Source organism: Lissotriton helveticus, chromosome 5_1 (assembly GCF_964261635.1).
Source record: "Lissotriton helveticus chromosome 5_1, aLisHel1.1, whole genome shotgun sequence".
NCBI lineage: Eukaryota > Metazoa > Chordata > Amphibia > Caudata > Salamandridae > Lissotriton > Lissotriton helveticus.
Genome location: NC_136065.1, coordinates 278,260,842 through 278,286,496, shown reverse-complemented (window position 1 = coordinate 278,286,496; position 25,655 = coordinate 278,260,842). Strand labels below are relative to the sequence as shown.

At 44.2% G+C, this 25,655-nt stretch overlaps 1 protein-coding gene across 1 annotated transcript in view; it reads left to right on the top strand.

Annotated features, from left to right (window-relative positions):
- LOC144752444 (uncharacterized) overlaps positions 1–25,655 on the top strand; it is a 351,451-nt gene that overhangs the window by 224,233 nt on the left and 101,563 nt on the right. The window contains exons 12-14 of the mRNA XM_078640371.1: positions 2,036–2,098; positions 12,032–12,127; positions 13,545–13,680. Of these exons, the coding sequence (XP_078496497.1) occupies positions 2,036–2,098; positions 12,032–12,127; positions 13,545–13,680 (295 nt within the window). The remainder of the gene's footprint in view (positions 1–2,035; positions 2,099–12,031; positions 12,128–13,544; positions 13,681–25,655) is intronic.

The following is a 25,655-nucleotide window of genomic DNA, read 5'->3' as shown; positions in this document are numbered from 1 at the left end:
AATTCCAGCAAATCGGAAAATCTTCTCCTGGGGAGAGAGATTCAACAATGGGCAACCACTGCTGGCCCTCCTCTTTAGGGCCACCCCAGCCTAAGGCGGTAGTAAAAAAAACTGGGTTTTTGGGTCGACAACACCCTGACATTTGAAGCTCAGGCAAAATCGGGGTTGGGTGTTTGTTTTGGACTTCTACGAGGGCTAAAACCCATTTGGGTATTGATTCTCATACACGGCAGGTTATTATCCATCCACTATACTCTCTAGGTTTGACTACTGCAATACTATGTATCTAGGCTCAAATAAGACAAAACGCGGCAGCAGTCCTGTTTGGTTTTCAGCTTTATCCACAGGCTGCATCGGCTCCATGGGGATAAGAAGATTCACTTCAAGGCTCTTTGTATTGCACATAGATTCCTCTCTTCCAAGGCGCCCTCCAATCTATCCAACTTGCCCCACCGGTATGTGCCCCAGCGGGATCTGCACTCAGCTAATCTTTATTTGGCTTGTGCTTCTCATTTCAGAAGAGCAAGAGGAGGAGGGCGCTCCTTCCGCGCCAAAGCTTCCGCTCTTTGGAGCGCTCTTCTTGTGTCCATCAGGAGCATCCAGAATCACTGGTCATTTAAAAGGGTTGTTAAAACCTGCTCATTCTTGGTCTAATCATCTGTCTTTTTCTCCAACTGAAGCTCATTCTGATACTAGCGCTGGGACGCCCTGTTGCTGGGGCAGCCATGCGCTTTACAAATATTTAACCATTTTAACATAACATAACATCATTCTCAAAGCAAAGATCAACCTCAAAGCAAAGGGTTTGCTGCTGCTGTCACAAAGGGTTGTTGATCCATTGGTGGGCCGAGCAATGTGTCTGGTGAATATTTAGCCTATCCTTTTTAAAGAATATAAACTTTTTAGAATATTTGTTTATAGATTTGCAATTTTTAAAATTAATGTGTCAGAGGCTGTCCTTCTGGTTCACAATTCTAATGTAAATCTACTTGAACATGCTACTGTTAACATGAAATACCTCCCTGTGGAATGTGAGTAGGTCATATAAAAGTTTCAGTATTGCCCAGGTAATTGCCACTTGTACCTAGTTGCCTGTTGTCTAAATTGACAGTGTTAATTCCCCTGATTTACTAGGCCCCTTAAACAGGGACTGGACAGAAGATCTGGGGGATATGGATGATGATGACGACCGGCTTCTTGCAACATGGTCACCTTTGGTCATTAGGTCATTAGGCCTTTCTTTGTGTTCCCACTACCCAGCCTTCCAGAATACCTGTGAGTATTCTAGTTTGTACTTGAGTGTTCCACTCTTCTCAGTTGATGGTCTGGTCAGCTGGTGAGGTGTCCACTCAACTGTACTATTACATAAAACTACTCTTGTAACTTAATGGAAGTATCTTGTTCCTGCTTAATATAATTTACAACACTGTACTGGGGCACTCACTACCCCACAACTCTAATAGGATACACCCCTCCTACAAGACTGTATTGGGGCACTCACCACCCCACAACACTGTGATAGGGTACACACCACCCTACAAGACTGTACTGGGGCACTCACCACCCCACACACCCCATGATAGAGTACATGACTCTACAACCGTTCAGAAACATGTACCACACACCATTACAAGACATGGGCTAACATTAAAGGGACCCATAAAAGCATAATATACATAGGCAGATGTCAAGAAACAACCACTCTCCATGCAGCACACATGTGTTCCAATGAAAAGCAGATAGAAAGTATTTTACTCCAGTGAGCGACCTCTCACCCGAAATCCTTACCCATATGGTATACTAGTCGACAATGGGGCTTTCCTTGAGGTTTACAGGGTGCACTTCGACTTGGAAGACTTCACGCTATAATAGTCTCGCACACAGTGTGTCAGTATTCTTGAGTTACAACATGTCACGATCATAGCGAGATAGGGATGATTGAATGCGGGATTGAAAGGCTGAGACTACATCTCCCAGAACACCTGAATCTTGGTCTGTCTTCTGTTTCCTCGTTTACTCCCTGCTTCCTATTTAGGCTCCTCCCTATCCTCTGTTCGGCGCTTGTCACCTATTCACCTGAGTGGAGTTCTTCACGGAGGTAATATTGGAGCCCGGATTATCCTGCTGCCTATCGGATTTCCCGTAGGCATTTCCTAGTGTACCGGGCGGCATTTACTGGAGTCGTGGGTACCCCTTTTATTGAGTTCCAGAGCCGCTACAGGAATGTCCTTAGCAAACCACGAACGCGCTGGTGCGCAGACGTGACCTTTGCCCCTTTGCTGCAGCGTCGGGGATCCGCGCTGCAAAGATTCCTTGAATTCTCACGGGGCGGAATGGTGAGAGCTTCTGCCTTGCGCTTTGTCGAGCCACACTACCCCTTCCAGAACCCCGCCTCATATCTTGGTGTCCCGCTAGTGAGGTAACTGGCGACTTCTTCCAGGATAGCTAGCAGGGCTCATGTGTTTCATTTTGAACTTCCCTTTGCCACGGATCAGCAAGAAGGTGGAATCCTTTACCAAGTCAGGGGCCTACTGAACTTGGAGCCTCCAGGATATTCAGCCTATCTATGAACCAGAGATCATTGGCAGATAAGTAAAGGTTCCTTGCCTTTAATCATCACATGACTTTCTTTTTGGATACAGGACAACAATAGCCTTTGATATTTCTTTTTCTTTTCTTTATTTTTGTTTTCTTTTGTGCCGTTTTTCCTTGGATGCTAGTGGCAGCATATATGAGTGAGTGCTATTTGATGGTTACATATATATATATATATAGCCTACCACGCGCAGAAGCAAGGGGGGGATGTGTGTTTATTATGTCTCTTGTTCAAAGGTTCCGGATACAGATATTAGAGTGAAGTTTAACCTCCCTCCAACCCAAGCTGTAGATGGTTTCTGGCTGCACAGAGTTTTAGTTTATTTGTCCCTTTTTTTCCCTTCCCCTGTGGGGGTCACATTTGGCGAGTGTTGATTACAAGCTCGTGGGTGTGGCCGCTAAGGAGGAAGGGAGAAACTAGCTTCTGCATTGCTCTTTCTGCATCCCGCACCTCTTTCTGCATCGCTCCTGCTGTATCCGGCTTCTGTAAGGTTAGTCCACTAGCCTCAATTGTGACACAACAACGCGCTATCCATTACTGGAGAAGTGTGGCTCACTGGTTAGAGGAGGCAGACCCGGACGCTTAGATCAGACCCGGGACCAGGGTTCAATTCCCGACGCGGCAGGGTCTTGAGCCCAAAATGTCCACGGACTCGGTAATTCTCACTTCGGTGCCTACTCGAATCACAGGTTCACACTCTGCAACTCTGGGCAATAGCTTGCTTAATCTCCACTACGGCCCCCCGCGGCGGGATGCCTGGCTTTCACCTTGGGGATACCCAGTAGGGGCTATCTCACAGGGAAAAACCAGGACGGGTTCCCAATGCAAAGCGCTTTGAGACCTGGCGGTGATATTGCGCTATATAAAAACCCATCCATCCATCCATCCATCCATTATGAAGGTGTCCATCGATTTCCACAACGTCAGGTTGCCGTAGAGAAGAACAAACTCTGCAGTGCAGCTTTGATGCAGAACGAGTTCTCTTCAGATGCGGGGTTACATCAAGCCGGCACCAACTCCAAGATAGTTGACGCCGTGCCGGATGGCTCACGGCGCGTCAACGCAGCAGAGCGTCCCTCCGCTCGCAGAATCACAAAATACTCATGAAGAGGAATCCACCAAGATGTCTGCTGGTGTGTCGTATTACGTGGGTGAGGGTTGTTGCAGACATCTCTCGTCCTAGAGTGATGTCATACCCCTTAGACGCGTACTTCACCTCGCGACTGGAATACGTGCCGTAGCCGTCTTAACCAAGAACGCAGAGAAACGCTCCACCTCATACGCAGCTCAAGACTCAAGGTAAGCTGCTCGAGATGGATTTGAATAGAAACTAAACAAAGAGCGCAGCGATCGTTAAAAAAAAAATAACTCACCGCTGCATCAAACAAAAGTAGAGAGCAGTTCCCAGTCTTTCCAGCTTTTTCAATGCTTTTTAAAAGTCGCGCTGGCTGCTTTCAAATATTAAGGCTCAAGGTCATCAGTTACGTTCACACCATGGCAGGCAAATTCCCAGTCACGGCAAAAGCATAGAAGGTTCACCAATAATAAAAACATTATAACATTTCAAATAAGGTGCCAGTTCAGTTCAACAAGACTGCTCCCAAAGCACTTGACATCCTTGCTGCATTCTCTTCACTTTCAAAGTACTCGCAGCAGGCTCATCATTACACATATTTTTCAAGGAACTGCTGGTTCAAAGAACATAAGAACAGCCAAATCAATGTCAAATTAGTTCCATAGTCACGTTACCTATCAGTTCATGAAATCCAATCATGACAAGAAAGTCAAACGCCCCAGGCTGCAGGCTGTCTAGGTGATGAGGGACACTGGTGGGACTGGCCAGGGTTTTGCTTTTCCTTCCAGTTCGCTTGGTTCCAAACTCCTCAGTAGGCTTCTTACTTCAAGTATCCTTAGCTGGATATTGTACAGTCTTCCTTCCCCAAAACGTAGGTTCTTGTTCAAATCGTTGCCAAAAATGTTGTAATTGAAATTCCATTAGCCGAGGTGTATAATATAAGGTTGGTGTATTCAAGCTTAGTTACAGGGTAAGTTTCAGGTAAGTAAGTAGAAGATGGCAAATAGAAGATAGCCCCATCAGGAGCAGCCTCCCTGCTGCTCAGCATGCATGCTCCAACTGACACTCAGCACATCACCAGGTACCCAAGCATTCTGTGACATCACCAAACATTCAGCATTCCAGTCATCACCAAGCACTCCAGCACTCATCCTGGCTGAGCAGTAGGGAAGACGTGGCGAAGGAAAAGGAATGGTAACACTTAAGTTATAACAAAACAGCCACCGGAGCCAAGTTTAGACTGGTCCAGCTTAAGCTCTTACACATAATGTACTACTCGAGGACTCTCCTGCATAAGTTAGGTAGGGCTGGGACGCCGCTATGCCTCAGTTGATGCGATCAGGAGGCCACCTTCTTCCATATACTCTGTACTTGCCCGGCAATCCAGGGGTTTTGGTGTCGGGTGACGAAGGTCATGTCTACTGTTATCTCCAAACCAGTCCCCCTTGACCCGAAATTGCTGCTATTAGCGTTACAGGATGAAGAAAACTGGACCAAACACCACAAAATCTGGCTGAAGATGGCAGTCAGTAGTAGGTAAGCGCAACATAGCCAGGCAGTGGGGCTCAGACACCCCTCTGAGCATGGGCGATTGGAAATCTGTGGTAAGTAAATCTCCAGACCAGTTGTTGTAGTATAAGAGATTTAATGAAGAGCACAGCAGGATGTGGACTCAACACCTGCTGACCAGTCTGCCAACTGTCACAGCAGAACCCAAGTCCTACAGGCCAACATAACAATTCTAGAATACAAATAGGGCATAGAGAGGAGAGAAGATCATAGAGGAAACATGAGGAAAGTAACACAATAAGTTTACAACACATCTCCCCTCTTTACAAAAAACAGAATATTAAACATTAGTTGCAAATATAATCACTTAAATAAACAGGTGGTTTACGATACCTTGGAATTTTAGGACTGGGAAGAGAGAAGGGTATTTGAGAAGAAGAAGAATCAATGATGGTGCTTCGAAGACTAGGAAAACCAGAATCCGAGACATCACCACCACCATCACAAATCCTTTCAGAGGGAGAAGAAAATGAAGTACATTCTTCTTGAGGAGAAGTTATCATATAACCACTACCCCTGTCTTCATGAGAATCACTAATGGAATTGTTTAGAAGGATGTGAGAATACAAAGAACAATTTTCTTGATATAAAGCAACCCTCCTCAGGTTCCATTTTTCCCCATTAGCAAGTACAACATAGTGAGGAAACACATCCTTGACAAGGAAAGGGCCCCTAAATTTTGTTAAGCCCTTAGAGACTCTTCCTGGTTTGACTTTTACCAGATCCCCTTTTGAAATGTAGTTACTACTCCTCACATTTACAGACTGTGTTTCCACAATGTGACTCTTAGAAAATAGATTTTTCACCCAAGAGGGAACAAGTTTCGTCCCAGGGACCCTGCCTCGCATGAGCTCAAACGGAGACTTGGTCATGCCCCCATAAACTGTGGTCCGATACGCACATACCATTTCTTGAACAAGTTCTAAAACATTGCCCCTTTCAGATGAGGCGAGTTGTATGGTGCCCTTAACCAATCTATTAATCCTCTCACAAAGGCCATTGCCCTGTGGATTATATAGAGAGGTTCTATGATGAGACACACCACAATGAGACATAAAAGACCGCATACTGTGCGAGGTCAATTGTGTCCCATTGTCAGTGACAATAACATTCAGGAAACCCTCTCCTTGACAGAGAGACTTAAAAAATGTGATAGTGGTCTCTGTGGTGACATCTTAACAAATTCAAAAACGACCCATTTACTGTAAACATCAACACAAACAATTGCAAATCGTAGATTCACATTGAGTTCTACCATTGGCCCAATAATGTCCAGGCAAATGGTATGCCACGGTACATTGGATGAAGAGATTTCACCCATGGTCAAACCAACAGCAACTTTCAACCTTTTTTCACCTTCTTTACAAGTCACACACCGCTCAACCCACGTAGCTACCTGAGCATCAATCCCAAGCCACCAAAAATTGGCTTTAAGCCTCTGTTGAGTCATGGTCTGTCCAAGGTGTCCCTCATGTGCGATAGAAATGAGTTTACTCCTGAGGTCAAAAGGAGGAATGAATTTATCATTCCGCAACAAGATGTCTTCGCCACAAGTAGATAATTCGTCTAAAACTTTAACGTAAGGACGAACAGGAACCCGCAAACAACTCTCCCTCTTTGAACCATGTTTGATCATGTGTATAACTTCCTTTAGAACACATTCCTTTTTCATGGCTTCAAGCCATTGATCTTCAGAAAATGACCCCTCACCAATAGAAACCACATCTTGGACCCACGCAACACTCTCATCCAACAAATCCACTTCCAAAGCTCCCTGATCTACTTCAATTGGTAACCTTGAAAAGCAATCGGCCTGAAGATTCCTCCAACCCTGTACATGCTGTATGTCGAAGTGAAAATCTTGTAATTTAGCTGCCAACCTTGCCAATCTAGGCGATCCTCTGACCGCACCCCCAGGAGCCAAAATTCAAATCAGAGGCTTGTGATCTGTTTTGAGAACAAAATTGATTCCCCAAAGATATGTGCAAAAGTAGTGTGCGCCCCACACAGCTGCCAAAGCTTCATTCTCTATCCCACTATAATTTAGTTCAGAATCAGACAAAGTTCTAGAGGCAAAAGCGATGGGACGTTCACACCCCCCCCCATGTTTTTGAAGGAGGACAGCACCCAACCCAGATGCACTGGCATCAACCATGAGTATGGGAACACGTCTGGTGTCAAAGGGTGCCAAAATGCCTGCCCCACAAATGTCCTTTTTACCCTGACTAAAAGCTGACTCATGTTCAGATCCCCACACAAACCTACAACCTTTCTTAAGTAAGGACCTCAGACAGATGGTCTTTTCCGAAAAATTCTTAACAAATTTAGAGTAATACTCTGAGCCCCATAAATGACCTGAGTTGGTCCTTATCAGTGGGGTGCGGAGCTGATTTTATCGCCAACAACAAATTCTTCTTTGGCTTGATACCAGAAGCTGAACTCTCATGGCCCAAATACTCAATTTGTTCCACGAGAAAAACACACTTCTCTTTGCGCAAAGTAAAGCCCGCATCAGAAATCCTGTGTAAAACTTTCCTGAGTATCTGATTATGTTCGAAAAACGAACTTCCAAAGACCAAAATGTCATCTTGGAAGTACACCACCTTTTTTAGCCCCTTAAATATTTCACCACCATTCGTTGAAAAACACTAGCGGCTGAAATCAGGCCAAATGGTAGTCTTGTAAACTGGAATACACCCTCAGTGGTGATAAAGGCAGTGAGATGTTTGTAACTGTCGTGTAACTTTATCTGGTGGTACGCACTCTTGAGGTCTAATTTAGAGAAATACCTGGCACCATCAAGAGTGGATACCAATTCCCCAATGTTGGGTAAAGGGAATGTATCAGCAATCACACACTTATTTAATGACCTGAGATCAACACAAAATCTCAATTTGCCATCCGATTTTTTAGAAATCACGACAGGAGAGACCCATTGCGATCCCTCTACCAGTTCAATGACCCCACTCTGCAACATCTCCTCTAATAAAGGCTTAACATCACTCCTAATGGCTAAAGGAATCCTCCTCAACTTATGTTGGCTAGGTAGACAATCATCCTTCAATTTGATGAGATGGGAGTACCCTTTGAGTTCACCCAGATAATTTTTAAATACAGAATCAAAGTCATTCAAAATTGACTCACAGAATCATATTCCAACACCATAACCTGGTCAGGCGCCCTAGGATTAATGATGATAAACAAAACATATTGACGTACCCAACCCAAAATAGGAGGGCCATCAAAAGATACGTAGACTTTACCCACTGTGGATCTGTTTTTAAATAAAATGTCAGACTCGAAATATCCCACAATGTCTATAGTCTCTCCCTGAAACCCCTTTGGAGAAATGTCACTCTTTAATAGAGGTTTATCACCCCACAACATCTTGAAAGTAGACTGAGGAATGATTGTATAACGTGATCCAGTGTCCACCATAAGTGATACTTCACGTCCATCTATTCCAAAAACAGCCTTCGCTCTATTCTGTCTTCTGTCGTCAACACTTGCAACATCCGTGTCGTTGACAACTAACAATCTGTTCCTAACAGGTGAAACATCACTACTATAGTCCTCGACCACAGCAACCTTCTGTTTACCTTTAGCTTTGCACATTTTCGTAAAATGTCCGATGCGGCCACATTTTAAACATTCTTTATTGGCAGCAAAGCAGAACCTCGCCTCTGAGGTGTGAGAGTTGCTGCCACATCTTGTGCAAAACGTATTAGAAGAAGGATTTTTCTTGAAATTAGACCTGAATTTGTTTTTCACCACTGCAACTGACTCATCTACTGAGTAGTCTGATTCATGGTCCGAAACTTTTTCCGAGACTTCTGAGACCTCTTGTTCCGTACTCTTCTTTTTAGAATTTTCAATATCTTTTATGCATTTTTCAGATTCCTCAATAACTTGAGCAAGTTCCATCGCCACCTTGAGTGTGGGATTCTTTGCCGCCCATAGTCTTTTCTGAATCTTACGGTTATTACACTGAACAATCAGCTGATCTCGTATAAGTTTGTCACACATAGCCCCAAACTTGCACATTATAGAGAGTTGTCTCAAACGTGTGACGAAATCATCAATAGACTCCTCCGGCCTCTGTTTCGGAGTATGACATTTGTAACGGTTTATAACAAGCTTCTCTTCTTTCGCAAACCTGACTTCTAACCTTGAGATTGCCTCCTTGTACTCGTCAGGGATTGCTTGGCCATTACCTTGTAAAGCAATAGGTAAAAATCTAAAAACTCTTTGCCCTTCCTTGCCCAAAGTGCTCAATAAAATTGCTTTCTTCCTCTTTGAAGGGAATTCTTGGCCATCAAGCGCCTCTAAATAATTATCGAACATTATAAACCAGTCTTCCCATTGAATAGGGGGATTTACTGGCTCACTTAAAAATGGAGGAGGAAGAGTTACCAAAACTTGTTGTGCCATATTTAAATTTGAGCAATTCAGAATGAGTCTTTATTTATCTTGAATAAAACTGGTGAAAAACGTCAATATGCTCCACAACAGGCTTTACACAACACAGGATTGTGTCAAAATTCAAATAGAAAGTACATAGATTTATCAAATACCTTGAGAATAATGAACCGCTATAAGTATAGAGCTGTCCGATCCTTCACAGCTCTAATGTCGAAATGAAAAGTCCAAACGCTAGGTTCAATGACGCGATGTGTTCAATAAACTTCCTCTGTTGTAAACAGGAAGAAATATGGCCGCCGGGTGAAAGGGAGGCTTGGAACTCACGGTGCACGCTAGCGTAATGCGTCACCTCCGCTCACTCGCAGACTTGCCCGGTGAAGAAATGGTGGTCGAAGAAAGAACACAGGCGCGTTGCTAAGGAGCAAAGAAGCTCTACTTACATGAGAAACGTTGGACGTCTTTTCGACGTATAATTAACTCTAAGAAACTCCAATTCCACTCGGAATTTCATCGGATGTCTCAGTCTTCACACAGCATTCAAGAGAGACATCGCTGGGTTAGTTTTTTGTTGAGTCCTTCTGCTGAAGTGCTTCTCCACGTTGATATATGCCAGGGGGTAACAGGCACAGCACCAACACTCGCTGGGCAGCAGACACAAGTCGCCAAAAATGTGGTAAGTAAATCTCCAGACCAGTTGTTGTAGTATAAGAGATTTAATGAAGAGCACAGCAGGATGTGGACTCAACGCCTGCTGACCAGTCTGCCAACTGTCACAGCAGAACCAGAGTCCAACAAGCCAACATAACAATTCTAGAATACAAGTAGGGCATAGAGAGGAGAGAAGATCATAGAGGAAACATGAGGAAAGTAACACAATAAGTTTACAACAGAATCCAACCTCGTTTGGTGCCAGAGGGCGGAGTAGGTTATCTACCAAAGCTGAGGTAGCCCCAAAAAATGGAGAAAAGTGTGGGGGGGGGGGGGGGGCATGGAGAGAATTTAGAGGTACTGATGGGGGGGGAGGGGGCTCAGTTAACAGAGACCGAGCCGGACCATGTGTTTTGATGGGTTGACTAGACTTGAGTTCCTGTGAGAGGTATTTGGTCCTAAACACGCCAACAAGGATTACCATTAAAAGGTTACTGAGTCATTGCATGGCCCTCTAGCGATACCCCCCACTTTGATAAGTAAATGTGTTTTATCTTCATCATATGTTCGATGAGCAATGTTTAATAAAAAGATTTATTTTTTTAAACCTGAGTGTTGCTTTGTACTGTTTCAAAAAAGTTTGTTATTTCATGTTATGTGTATTTGGGTAGTCCACAACTCACCAGGAGGGTAACCTGGTGCTGCAGCAGGATCTGTGTGGGCCGAGCGAGGGTCTGGGCTAGGTGAAGAGGCAGCTCTTCAGTTTATTGCAGATTTCAAGAGCTGAGGAGAAGGCTCTGACGTGCAGTAGTAGATATATTGGCAAGTAGTGTCTATCAGCCATGCAAATTTCTATGTGTTAAGAATTTAAACGCTTTTGTTCTGTTTTGCACCCTGTTTTCTGGCTTGTCCACATTTTTGTGTTGTAAAGTGTTTGAGAGAGCATTAACATGGAAATTGCTGGGCCTGGTAACTATGTGTGATGTGGATACTGAATCCAATTAGACCAGCCGCACTGACGTGCAATGTTGTCTGGCACTCATTCAAAGGGCAAATGTGTTTCAGGAATATTTAAGAGGATATCTGTGTTTCTGGTTGGTCCTTTGAATTCACTTTTGAAAAGTTTTATTTTAGGCCAATGTAGAATGCATTAGCTTTAGATTTTCATGGAAGACTTCTTGCACAAGACTATCTTTTTCTTGTTTCTGTGATTGACTCCACATTTTGTGGCATCATGAATTGGTGTTTTTTCTTGTGGTTGTGCTTTGTGGCACTAAAGATGTTTCCATATGCCGGCCCTGTGTTGATAATAAAACCATTGTATACGTTTCCTAACTGGGGTTGAACTCTCCCTCACTTGCATATCAAACCTCATTTCCAACAGTGCTGTTCCCCTTTGCAGTCTCCTTTCATAGCATAAACCACCATCTTACTTCTACTACATCCGTTTTCAATGACTTTTTTCAACTTGTTACATTCATTTAGTTATGCGTTTTGTCACTTAAGTTGGGGTGTTAACAACTTTATCTGATATTTTCGCTTCTTTGGATATTCAATATTGGGCTCTGCCTGGTGTTGACATATCTGGTGCTTCTAGTGACTTGGGTTTCTCTAGTTGCTTAGACAAAGTGTCTGTCTGTGCCCTGGGACTAGAATGAGGCAGTGCGTTGGCACCAGACATGTCCTGTGTTTAACTTTCTCATTCTTACATTTCTCTGTAGTAAATGCATAAAATCTCAGCTCATTGACCTGAAGAAAGAAGGATACTGGGAGGCTCTGATGGACGAGGTGCAGCCAGACATTGTAGTGACAGACTGGTAAGTCCTGCATTATTCTAGAATTTAGGGGCCTCTTTGGGTGCTAAAGAGCACCTGCTGGACTGTTTGAGTGGAAGGGCTTTGATTGAGCTGATGAGTGGGAGGGCATCTCTTGGAGGATGATGGGGAAGTATACTGTTAAGATTGAGGACCATATCAAACGGGTGAGTGAAACTTCTATTGCACGGGTGACTGGGTTACTCTGTCGGGTATTAGTCTGAGAACATTGATTAGTGAATAGAAGGCTCCATGATACTGATCAGTCAGAAGGCCTCTGTGGCACTACGGTTAGGGTTGTTTCTACTAATTGTTTTGCTTTGAGCTATAAGTCAGCAGTGCTTACTCATCTGTGTGTTTGCTTTAAACCTTTGGATTTTGCCGCCCAGCTTGCTCTACAAGTGTGGTCCACAGACGAGAACTTTCTTGGATGGACTCCTGCCTACAATTTTGTGTGTGTGTGTATATTTTAAGTTCTAATGTAATATGTAGATTGATACAAATATTGGACTCTAAATATTATTTACAATGATTGATGGGAATGGCATTTTAAAAACAGCTTTTCACCAGGTTGCCTAACATACAAAGCCTTGGACCTGAAAATGCTATCTTATTCAGCTGACCTGGTCAGCATGTCTGGGGACGAGGTGGATATAGAATTAAGAAAACCCTGCTCTTTGAACCACCTGAATTTAGAATGGCATACGCTGGGCATCAGTCATTTTTTGGAATGGAAAACTCTTTTTGGAACTCTCTGCCCGCAGATTGAAGGATACAAAAGCCCTATATTTCGACTCTATCTGACATAGTTTGTATCTATTTTTCTTGCCACTCTCGTTTTTCACTTTCACTCTTACACTTTATCGTATCTGTGGATGCAGAATTAAACACCTGAATATTTCCATTGACGCCCAAGCATGATATACAACAAATTAAATAGCAGAAGGTATCAATATAGTGTCTAAGATGTCTGTAGACAACGGTGAGGTCACTTGACACTTCCTGGTGCTTTTACTGCCAAAGACGTGACATCAACGAATAAAGGCACCATTTAGAGAGTGGCTCAGAATATAAAAGTAATGTAAACAATTTTTGCTCTCATTTTTACACTTCCTCTTAATGTAATTTGAGTAGAAATTGTGCTTGCTTGCCTTTTTTTAAATTTGATTGACAACCAGCGTGTGATGCATCTGGGGCTAAAACAGGCACAAAAATGGTGTGCATGTAGATTAGGTAGTACACCCCCACAAAATCCAGGTTTACCTCCCAATTTAACACCAAAGACTGAATTCGGCCTTAACTCTCCACTTGCTAGTAGTTCTTCATACCTCTGTGGGCATAGTGGTATATTTTGCCCTCATTCTAGGTTACACTGCATGTGCTGTGATGTGCAGTTATGTTTATTTGATTGCCCACCTAGGTATGCGGCAAGACATGAAAGTGGATGCCAGTACGAGATATGCGTGCAGCTACTCTCCATTGACTACATAGTTCTGCAGGAGTATGAGCCGACGCCTGTGATCATTCAAAAGCGGAGTGACGCTAAGTGGAGAAAGGTATCAAATGTGGGTTGAGCGTATGGAGGGCTGTTTCTCCAAATGTTTGTCTCAGTGAATCATCCAACACGGGCTCCCTCTCCACAAGCAGTGAGTTGTCGGAAAATTATACTTTTTTTGGTATTAGAGAACATAAAGCCGTCTGGCTTAACTTAGAGATCATGTGTAAAGTATTTATGTTGCACTTCAAACAGTAACAAAGTGAAAACGCAATACAAAAAAATCCTACACTAATTAAAAACATACAATGTAATAAATAATTTGAGATGAAAACAACTAAAATCCAATCAGTAGAACCGGAGATATGCAATTTTAAAGATTTAAGTGAAAATAGTACCAGACAGCACAAAGTGACTATCTGCTTATGTTGTGACCGGGTGAAAGTCACAAGTTCAGGTTGACCACGATGGAGTGCGGCCCGATACAGTGACCAGGTTAGACCCACTGAAAGAGAACCTTTAATATCTAGCTCAAAGAATTGATGGAAGCCAGTGAAGCTACTAGGTTTCTTGAGAGACAGATTAGAATTCAGGAATCCTTAATAGCTGCCTAGCTGCCGCAGTCTGCACAGTCTGCCGTCTATTTAGATGTTCTTCCTGCATTTTCACATATAGTCCATTACAGTAGTTTATCTTTGATAAAACTAAGGCAGTGATGACAGTCTTTTTTGCATTAGCTGGAATAAAGGGGAGAATGTTTTTGACCATCTGAAGTGTGAAGAAGGAGGAGGAGAAAATGGCATTAACCTGTCTTCTACAGTTCAGTTTGTTATGGATTTGAACTCCTAGGTTCTTGGCATTGGTCACAGGAATCTGAAGAGGATCTAATTCCTCTGACCACCAGAAAGGGGCCCATGCCGAAGAGAGGTTTCCAAACAACATCACCTCAGTCTTTCCTGAGTTAAGCTTTAAGCAGTGTTTGTTCATCCATACACTGATAGCATGCATGCAGTCATGGAATTGAGAGCTGATATTCGAATCATTGTTAAATGCTGACACAACTATTTGAGTGTCATCAGCATAGGAGGTTAAGGAGCAACTAAATGTTTTAATCAGAGTAGCAAGCTCTGCAATGTGTACGTTGATTATTGTCGGACTAAGCGAGGATCCCTGTGGGATCCCACAAGGAAGGAAAAAGGGAAAGGATTCATACTGATTGAGGGCAATTATTTGTACTCTGCCCGATAGAAACGAGGCCAGGGCCTTATTCTTAATTCCTAGTTCTCCTAGCCGATTGTTAAACTGTGTGTAGTTGACCGTATCAAAGGCATCAGACAAATCGAGGAGGAGAAGTACTGCGACACCTCCCCTATCCGGGGCAGCCTTTAGCTCCTCCGTGGCTTTGATCGAGACAGTCTCTGTACCATGCCCAGGTCTGAACCCAACTTGCGTTGGGTCCAGTTGATGGTTATCTTAGATGAGCTAGGCAAACTGTATGTTCATTACATTCTCCACAATTTTTGCTGGGAGTGGCATTGGACAGTCATGTGCCCTGCCCTTTGATTCCTTGGTACCAGTATTGTTGTCTCCCACATTCTCTGAGAGAGCTAATCTTTAATTCTTTGCAATGTGGCTCAGGATTTCATTCTAAAATGACATAATCTATTCACAAGACCACAAATATTGACAAGCATACCCTTTTTTTCCCTATAATGCCAACATTTGCATCTTGGAATTGGTGTGAATTTCCTTACAATTCGATGTAATGTCGGGCGCACCTGTACATGTACCTGGAGAGGGACGGCTTCTCTGTATAGTATACATTGAGGCCTCTTAGGTAGGTTGGACTAGAGGCTGTCCCACTCCTCGTCTTCAAAGACCCTTCTATCATCGATACATATGCTTTTTGGACTACCCATTTATTCTTCCTCCCCCACCACCAATGAGTTATTGAGTGCTTTGTCACATTAATATTCTTTATATACTTCTTGAATTGTGTGAGCAGTCTGGGAACTGCGGTTTTGTTTCTTGGTGAAGTAAACTGTGATGTACCTACAAGTAACACTTGTGTTCGTGTTGTGGTATGCAAAAGACCTAATTGTTTACTCATGCGACCTGATCTCCTCTACAACTTATTTATCATATATGGCAATTAAGGGCTGGAAAAAGTACCTGACTCAAATCATGCCACAAGATAATTTGAGCGCCTATATCCCCTTCCTTGCAAGAGATTTTGACCTATGTGATTGTATACAGCTTTGGCATACAATTGCACAGGTGTAAATGGACTTACACTTACAAGCTATCCTTTGTGAAAACACAGCAGGCGTAAATCCAGTTACATCCTTAAATGTATGTTTTTGTCGAAAATACTTTTGTGGGTAATGTCCTTGGTCCACCGGAACAGTGGCGAGCATTTGTCCACCTTTCCTACACTTTCTCTTCTTTACCTACACTAGTAGCAGGTTCAGCCCCGCTCTCCCCTCCCCCCGGATTCCTTGGGTGAGGACTGGCACTTGACCAGAACCTCACTTTGTCTCAGGCCAACTTCTGGGTGGTCATTCCCAAGAAGGCAGTCGATCTGGAGGTCTTTACTGACTACCACCCTTCTCCAACTAAAGGACCTGTTGTACAAAGGAAGCTTGTCCAATTCCAGGTTAGTTTAGATAAGTAGGTTTATTGAGTAAGATGTTATGAAGAGCCCCACCAGGAGCAGCCTTCCTGCTGCTCAGCCAATCCTCCACTGACTGTCTCTCTCACCAACATTCCACCACCACAGTCACACTGGATGAGCAGCAGGTAAAACACATCTCTTTTCTTTACACAAAATAACATTGGAACTCTTGAAAGAATGACATTAGAACTATTGCAGGCATATAAACAATGTAGCAAAGAACTAATGCAAGTGCACGAACTAACGGGTGGAAACATTTCACGCAGGACATGTCACAACACAATAAATGCAAATGTGCATACAAAGGCAGATGGAAAATATAGAATGCAATTTGCACCACATGTCATAAAATGATACAAGCAAAGAAAAACAAGGAAAGTAGTAATAACTATGCACTCACATACATCATCTCCCTTCCTAATCAAACAAAACGCACACGCTCTACCACCCCACAAAACCAAAATCCAAACCCCTGATACTACAACATATGCCGGCTGGCCAGGCTAACATAAAAGTAGTACATAGGGTACAGACCACAGGGTGAGGTAGTGAACCGACCAGAACTTAGTAAGTGTGGAACACTACTGCACACCAAACAAATAGCATCTACAATGCCCTTCACCCCAACCCGTAGTAAGGGTGATAAGTGTAGAACACCACTCCACACCAACCATATGGCAACTAAAGTTCCCTTCACCCAAACCCGTAGTAAGGGTGGAAAGTGTGGAATACCACTCCACATCAACCATAAGGCATCAACACTGCCCTTCACCCAAACCCGTAGTAAGGGTGGTAAATGTAATCACAAGTAACATAACTTCACTCACATTTAAACAATTTGGCTTCCTCTCTGCCCCTCACCATTACCCGTAGTAAGGGTCGTAAGTGTGAAACACCACTGCACACCAACTGTATGTCAACTTCTAAAAACACATCACCGTCAACCCCAATTCATCACAAATGTAACTTCAAAAATGGGAGGTATTACTGTGTTATATCACAAACTCCACAGTGAGTGGTATTGCTGCACTATCCCACAACCACATGAAAGTGGTTTTCTACAACACAACCGCAACAGTAGGTGGTATTTCTGCACCATCCCTCGAACACAAAAAAGTGGTAGAACTAAATGGCTTCTACAGGTGACATCATCTAAACTACAATTCCCAATAACACACAAGATAAACACCCGGTAACACTAGTCTCCATTAACACACAAAATCAGATGAGATGAGGCGCAAAACCAGAATGATAATCTGAACACTGTGTAGTAGAGCAGTTACTCCTCCAAAAGACAGCAGCAGGAATGTTGCTCTGCCCACACACCCACAAGATGAGTCACTACCTTACTGAAATTAATCATCCAAAGAAAATGGAAGGAAAACTTGAGGGACTTTCAGCTTTGACAGTGTCACTTCCAAATGTTTCAGCAAGAGTACTTACAAATGGAACAACATAAAAGTCTGAAGTCACCATGCTAGTGAAACAACGACTCACAGAAAGTCTTGGCAAACTGCTTAAAGAGTACCCTCGAAGACTGCCACAGAAACGCAGAAGAAGCAAGGCAACACCATCTCTAGATACCAGCCCTCTCCCGCTAAGGGAGAGCGTCACTCGGATGAAAGCGCAAAGAATTTCCAATTAAAGATGGCGACACGCAGACAACGCTGCGCTGGGTGGCTCGTGGCGCGTCCGTACCTGAAAGCGCCCTAAAGCAGCTTGGGGAGCTGCATAGCAACAAAGATGTCAACGAAGAAATAGCATGCTACAAAAGACAAAGGTAAGAAAGCGCGTGCATTAATTGAGTCACGCCTCCGGTTGAAAAATACACGACAGCGGTTGAACCACCGTTGTGGTTTCACCATAGTGGTAAGATGGCTGTTTTACCAAAGCTTTTCAGAGCAGAAACCGTCAAATGCCCCCAGCAGTAACAGCTTGTAGTTTCTCACAAGTACCTTGGCTGCCCTGCCATATGCCGCACAACATATCAGCAACAGAAATCTCATTTCTGTGTTGAACTCTCTGGGTTATCTCTTATGAAGAGGCTTGTATCTGGCGCTCTTGCAGAAGTCATAGTTTGAGGCACAGTGCCAGGCAAAACACTGTTACTCCCAAACACGCAATACTGAGGACGGAAGACAGAGTTTAAGTGTGCAAAGTACTCCAATAAATACAGATATGCTCAACCAGAGTTTATATAAAACGCTGTTGGTGCTCGTGCTGCCTCCAAAATATTATCAATATTAATTGAAAAAGCAATTCTAGCTAAACAACCCTTATATCTGTGTTTTGTAGATTTTAAATCTGCCTTTGACTGTGTTGATAGAGAACTTTTATGGGAAAAACTTACCAAGCAAGGAATACCAGAAAAGCTGCTAAAGATGATTAAGCTCTTGCACTCTGAAACTTGGGTTAGGGTGAGGACGGGTAACGGCTCAACATTAACCAAAATAATTCCAACATCAAGTGGACTTAAACAGGGATGTGTGTTGGCTCCCTTACTTTTTAACTTATTCTTAGCTGATCTTAGCACTGAGTTAAAGGCCATTCAAGCCCACCCCCCAAGATTAGCTCAAAGTCAGATATCCAGCCTATTATACGCGGATGATGTCATACTCCTAAGTCATACTAAAGTGGGAATGCAACGATTTATTGACGGCATCTCTAAGTATTCTAAGGTAAATGGTATGCACATAAACGAAGCCAAGACCAAGGTGATTGTAATTACAAAAAATAGACGACTAAAGCACGCACACAAATGGATCCTGCAAAGGAAAAAATTGGAGCGAGTAGCTGATTATAAATACTTGGGAGTAACTTTCAACGATAATGGCAACTTCGAGACTAAAAAACTCGATATTACAAGGAAAACGAACTCCCTAGTCAGTGCATTTAGAACAATCCAGAAAACCATTGGAGACTTGTCTTATCGCCCCTTATTAAAAACAATTGCAGCAAAATTACTGCCTACTCTAACATATGGCAGTGTGGTGCTCAACGGGAAAGATGCAGAGATCATCAACACCTCGGTCTCCAAAACATATTGAATTCTATTTTCCCTCCCAAGGAACGCCTCACAAGCCCAAGTAAGATTGGAATTTGGGCTAAACAACCAATATTATGCAAGAAAAGGGCACACAATGAAAGTGTGGAACAGAATAAAAAACGATCAGGACAACGAAATGTCTCGTCTATTGTGGCAAGAAGCAAGAAATAATAGGAATCTCACTGCCAGCTCCTATCTAAATATAGCAATCGACGAGTTTGGAATAACACCTATCTGGAACACCACCGTTGTGCAGGAGAGCTTAGAAAAATCAGTAAAAAAACGTACTGACTATCTCTCCTTGATAAAGGACAAAGATAATTTTGTTAAAAGAAAGCATGCGTGACGATTGTGAACGGACTTAAGAAAAAAAAGATTCAAACCTACCTGGAAACTTCATGGTAGAAAAAACAACAACACATTTTTATGAACGCTAGGTTTGGCTATTTTCCAGGCTCATGCCACTTGGCACTACGGAAAACAGCAAATGATAACTGTCTATGCAGGCTATGCAAATCAGGACAAGAAGCCATCCTACACTTATTGTGTCTTTGTCCGGATCTGGAAGCTGAAAGAAAAAGTACACTTAAGAAACTGTTTAACGAACGTGGTGTAAGGACTTGTAGGCAGGCTTTAATGGCAAGCTTTAATCCAGAAGACTAACAAATTAATTCAGCTTTTGCTAAATTCCTTCACAAGTTGGAAGTCTGTGCTTGATTAAATTACGGGCAGTGTGAATACGAACCTACCGAATCAACCCAAAAAATAATTTTAAATGTTTGTCTAAGATATCACCTTGGTAATTAATTAAGATTTATGAAATTTATTTGAACATATGGATTGTTTTTAGTATTTTATATTTGTAAATGTTTTAGCTGCTTTTTGTAAGATTTTAATTACTCAAACAAATAAACTAAATTTGAAAAATGTATGCTGTCTCCATTAAATTTGAAATCCATGATCATTGATAGAATCAGCTTCTAAACCTCCACATTCAGCTGACATAATCTCAGGAATTAATTGTAAGGTACAACCACTTGAGATCGAGTGGCACAACAAGAATGTTACAGCAACGGTTGTTCAATTGAAGTCTGCCCTGGCTGGTAGCCTGTCTGGTGGAGCAGGACACTGGTGGGGCTGGAGGGCATACTATCCTTCTCAGTGCTTTTTGGTTCCTTTAAAATTCTTCTTTCAGTAGTATCCTCAGGTTTGTATGATGTAGGTTCAGTTCTGATTGTTTCCTCTCTCGGTGCACTTGCACACGTAGTTCTTCTTCAAAATTGTCGCCAAAATATGTTGTACAAAGAAAGCACGTCCAGTCCCAGGTTAGGTTAGATAAGTAGGTTTATTGAGTAAGATGTTATGAAGAGCCCCATCTGCAGCAGTCTTCCTGCTGCTCCGCCTATCCTCCACTGACTGCCTCTCTCACCAACATTCCGCAGCCACATCACACACAATTCCACCACCACAGTCACACTGGCTGAGCAGCAGGTATAACAGGACCCAATTATCTCTAGGGGCACTACAGCAACAGGACTAACAGTGACCTTCCATGGGATAGCCCTTACTCTTTTTGTCTCCCTGGCACATACTGGTTTGAGAGTACCAACCTGTCATGCACCACAGTGTGACTGGCACAGGTCCTATCCTTCTCAGATCGCGGCACTCCTGAGGCACAGCCGGGAGTTTGCTCTGTGTTGTATTTTTTAAAATTGTTTTTAATAATTTGTGTCCCTTGATACTTTAAAAAAATACTTGTTTGCCCACCTGACCAGTGCTCTCCTGAGCTTCTCCTCTCACCCTTGGCCCCCCGCGCAGCCGAGTTAAACGCTGCCGCGTGCGAGCGTAAATTGCTTCTGGCGCCATTACCCAGCCTGATCGCAGGCCACACCCACTCGCTCTAGGCCACACCCCCTACACAGCTTATAAGCAATGTGCTTTCCACGTACGAGCAGCGGACGGGCGCAGCGGGCGCGGCTAAAGCAAGCCCGTCTGGGCCCGTCCGGGCCCAGCCGGCCCCAGGCACAGTCACTATGCCCAATTCTCCTGTTGGTCGTCTTACCTACACCAGAGACAGGCTCCATGCACTCAACCCCTCGAAAAACTCTAAGTGGAACTATACCTACTCAGGAGAAGAATCTTATATTAACTGTGACCTCTGCAATCCGGCGCCCACTGCCACACATTGCCGCGGCCTACAGCTCGGCCTTCTCAATTGTAGGTCCCTTCCTAAACACTCCCACGAAATCAGCCTCCTGGTGCGTGATCATGCCATTGACATTCTATTCCTCACGGAAACGTGGCTCACCCCCTGCTCTGACTCTGACATTGTCAATGCTCTACCACCTGGCTACCAAATCCACTCTCAGAATAGACCCCTCGGCAGAGGAGGTGGCCTGGCAATAATCTACAGAGAGCAATTCTCCTGTAGAACCAATGATGGTAATATCGACGACTGCGAAAGTTGCCACTTTGCCTTACAGATATCTTCTGCAACCTCACTCTCTGGTCTACTGATATACCGCCCGCCGGGAGCCCCAGCCAAATTCCTTGGCGCTCTGACTGACACAGTCACCCAGACGGCATCTTCTACCCCTAACTTTCTAATCCTGGGGGACTTGAACCTCCATCTACTAGACCCCAAGAACCCAACTGCTTCCGAACTCCTCCTTGACCTCATGTCATTTGGTATCCGACTAGTGAATCTAGAGCCCACCCATGACAAAGGACACCTTCTAGATCCTGTTCTCACCAACATCTCTGACCTCAAAACCCACTCCCCTCTTCCCCTACCCTGGACAGACCATTTCTTGATACCCATTCACTGGCCTCTTTTCGTCCCACGTACCCTCCCGTCTAAAACCCGGGTCACCGAGCGACGCTGGCACAAACTCTCGCCTGAAGAATGGGTTGCCACACTCAGGGTCACTGCCCCCTCTTTGGCTTCTGACCCAGTCACTGTGGATAATCAGTTCAACTCCTGGCTTACCCACTCACTGGACAATCTCCTCCCTAGAACTACCATCCTAAAACGAGTTAAAAGAGTGAACCCGGCTCCCTGGTACACTCCTGATCTTAACCTCTTACGCAAGGAGTGCAAAAGAACAGAGCGCGCATGGAGAAAGGATAAATCCATAGACAAAAAAGTCGCCTTCCGCACCTCCTTAAAAAACTACAAAATTGCCTTACGCAATACCAAGAGCACATTCTTTGAGGAAAGGATAAAAAACTCAGCCAGCTCTGCCAGGGAAACCTTTATTATTTTTAAAGAACTACTCAAAGTTCCAGATCCGCGACCAGAGAAACTCCCAGATTCCAACACCTCGGAAGAGAAATGCATCAATCTGGCTAAATTCTTTGATGAGAAAATCTAGAAAATTCTCGCCTCCCTACCCCCTGTCGACCTCAGTCTTATTGATGCGGGCTGCACTAATTCGGGCCTAACAACCGCCCACCTAAACTTTCTCGGCCCGGTAACTATTGAAGAAGTTCTAACCACGCTAGCGACAATCAAAAGCGGCTCCCCTAGCGACCCGGCGCCCTTACGCATTCTAAAAAAAGTGGCCCCTACGATCGCCCCCCGCTAACTGAACTCATCAATTCATCACTACTCCAGGGAAAAGTCCCCCCCAGTTGGAAATCAGCCGTTGTCAAGGCGCTCCTTAAAAAACCCTCACTCGACCCTGTGGACATGGCCAATCTCCCTCCTCCCCGGGACCAGTAAAATCACCAAAAAGCTAGTCAACAAAAAGCTTTCGCAGTTTCTAGAGACTAACAACCTGCTCAGAAACTCGCAAACCGGATTTCGCCCGGGACAGGGCACGGACACCGCCCTGCTTGCGGCAGTGGAGGAGGCCAGAATCATTTTGGACGCAGGAGGATCAGTGGCAGTGATCCTCCTGGACCTTAGTGCGGCCTTTGACACTGTCAATTACCAAGTCTTAATCCAGCGACTCAAAAACATCGGTGTGGACGGCACCGCCCTGGCCTGGTTCGCATCATTTTTAGACCATCGCTCCTTGCAGGTCTGGGAGAACGACACCCGCTCCCCCGTAACCCCCCTCCAATGTGGAGTGCCCCAGGGCTCGTCATTAAGCCCAACATTATTTAATGTCTACATGTCCCCATTGGAGGAGGTCGTCATCCCGTTCGGAGTGAAAATCATCAGCTACGCGGATGACACTCAATTAGTGGTGTCTCTATCTCACCCCAACCAGGAACCATCTAACCTCCATAGCTGCCTCTCAGAAATTCAGGGATGGATGAATAGTTCGTCGTTGAAACTCAACGGATCTAAAACAGACATCCTACTTCTCGGCCAAAAGGGGCTTTTCCTTCGCCCTAACATCTGGCCCCTCTCTTTGGGTGAACCTCCAGTCCCCAAGACCGAGATCAAGAGCCTGGGAATCTGGCTAGAAAAAGATCTATCCTTCAAGACCCAAGCCAATAAAATCGCTGGGACTTGCTTCGGGCTCCTTAAATCCACTAGGAAAATTCTGCCCCTTCTCCCCCCTGTCTCCCAGAAATTGCTCATCCAAGGCCTCATCCTGTCAAGGCTGGATTATAGCAATACCATCTATCTGGGTGCCCCCGAAGCAACTCTCAACAAACTGCAAAGGATCCGGAACGCCGCGGCCCGGATTCTTACCAACACTCCGGCCAGATCCTCGGCCAAACCAGCTTTGAAACATCTCCACTGGCTTCCAGTGAGAGAGCGAGTCAAATTTAAGGCCCTCTGCCTGTCCCATAAACTCCTGCAGGATAAAGGCCCCCCCATCCTTAAAAAATTCATTAGGCCCTACAAAGCCACGAGATCCCTGCGCTCTGACCACGATCACCTTATCACCTCGGTCAGAGTGAAGAGGGCATGCACTGGCGGACGGCGTTTTTCTGTGAACGCAGCCCGCCTGTGGAATGCTCTCCCCCGCACTTTAAGGATGGAACCTGACTACCTTCGGTTCAGAAAACTTCTGAAAACCCACCTGTTCCCTTGATCTCCCGCTGTCACCCTCTCGACTGTTCTGATCTTAGCGCTGGGATGCTTACGGATTACTACGCGCTTTACAAAACCCTAATAATAATAATAATAATAATAATAACAGGTATCTCTCAGGGTAGTGGTTGGGATTCCATTCCTCGGCCACTGGGTGGAGATGTCTACTCCCCTCTGGAATTTCTAACTCACCAGTTGGGCCCTATTCCCATTTAAAGGCTAGAAGGAAATCCTCATTTGGAGAATTACCCCCATAGGCTAATTTGGCAACCCTGGGGCTACAATAGGGGTTTTGTTTTTAGGACCTCTAGGTTCCTTGGTGTGGTAGCCTGTCTTTTGCCTGCTGTGACACCATGCCCTATTGGGATCTCAATTCTTACTATGGTACCTGTTTTAATGTGAGGTGTTTGTGGGTCCAGCCTCCTGGACAGGATTTTGGGGGTCTACATGGGACTCCTTACCTTGATCTTTTTCAGAGTGGTTCACCTTTTTTTCATAGGGATGGTGTGGGGCTTTTTGGCCTTTTTCTTTTGGTATCCCCCTCCCATAACCTGTCTTGGACACTCTGGTTCTTACCCACTGAACAGCCTTCCTCCCCATCTCTTGGGCAGAGAATGGCCCCAGGTCTACTAGGTATAAATACAACTTTACCTGCACACAATTACTTAATATATGTTCTTTCATTATCAAATTATAAAGTCCATCGTATTCATGCACATTGTTAACATGTAACCAACCTCTTAGTGTTTTCACTGAAACAATCTACAAAATCCACACAGGTTTGGCTTTGGGGTTTCTTAGCCTACCTGAATCTGATTGTATACTCTTCAGTGCTAAATCCAAAGACCTCACTCAGGGTACCGTTTGTGCGGTCATATGATGTTGCATCTTTCTCATTGAGTGTCAGAAGTCTATCCCTGCACTTGCCTGAGAACATTTCCTACAGGATATCACACCACATCTTTTTGTGGGGCTGCCTCCTAAGACAGACTCTCTCAAATGCAATAAACCACTTATCACTATATCATCACCCTCAAAGAATTTAGGGACAATTCCTTTGGAGATTTCAGAGACAAAATATTCTACCCCCTATTTATTATGTTGCTGCCACCAGAGATGGGTCAGAGGCCCATCTCAGATCTTTCTTTTGCTATGACTAAGAGTGTAGCTTCTACAGTCACCCTCCTGGCTAGTTTCTGAAGATCTGCATCCTCAGTTTCTACCTCATCTGGGACACTACTGGGATTACTCTCAGTGGTGTTAGCATCAGAGGGAGTAAGGTTGAAGTCAGTGTCTTCCTCCTCCCCCTCTACTACCTGGGAA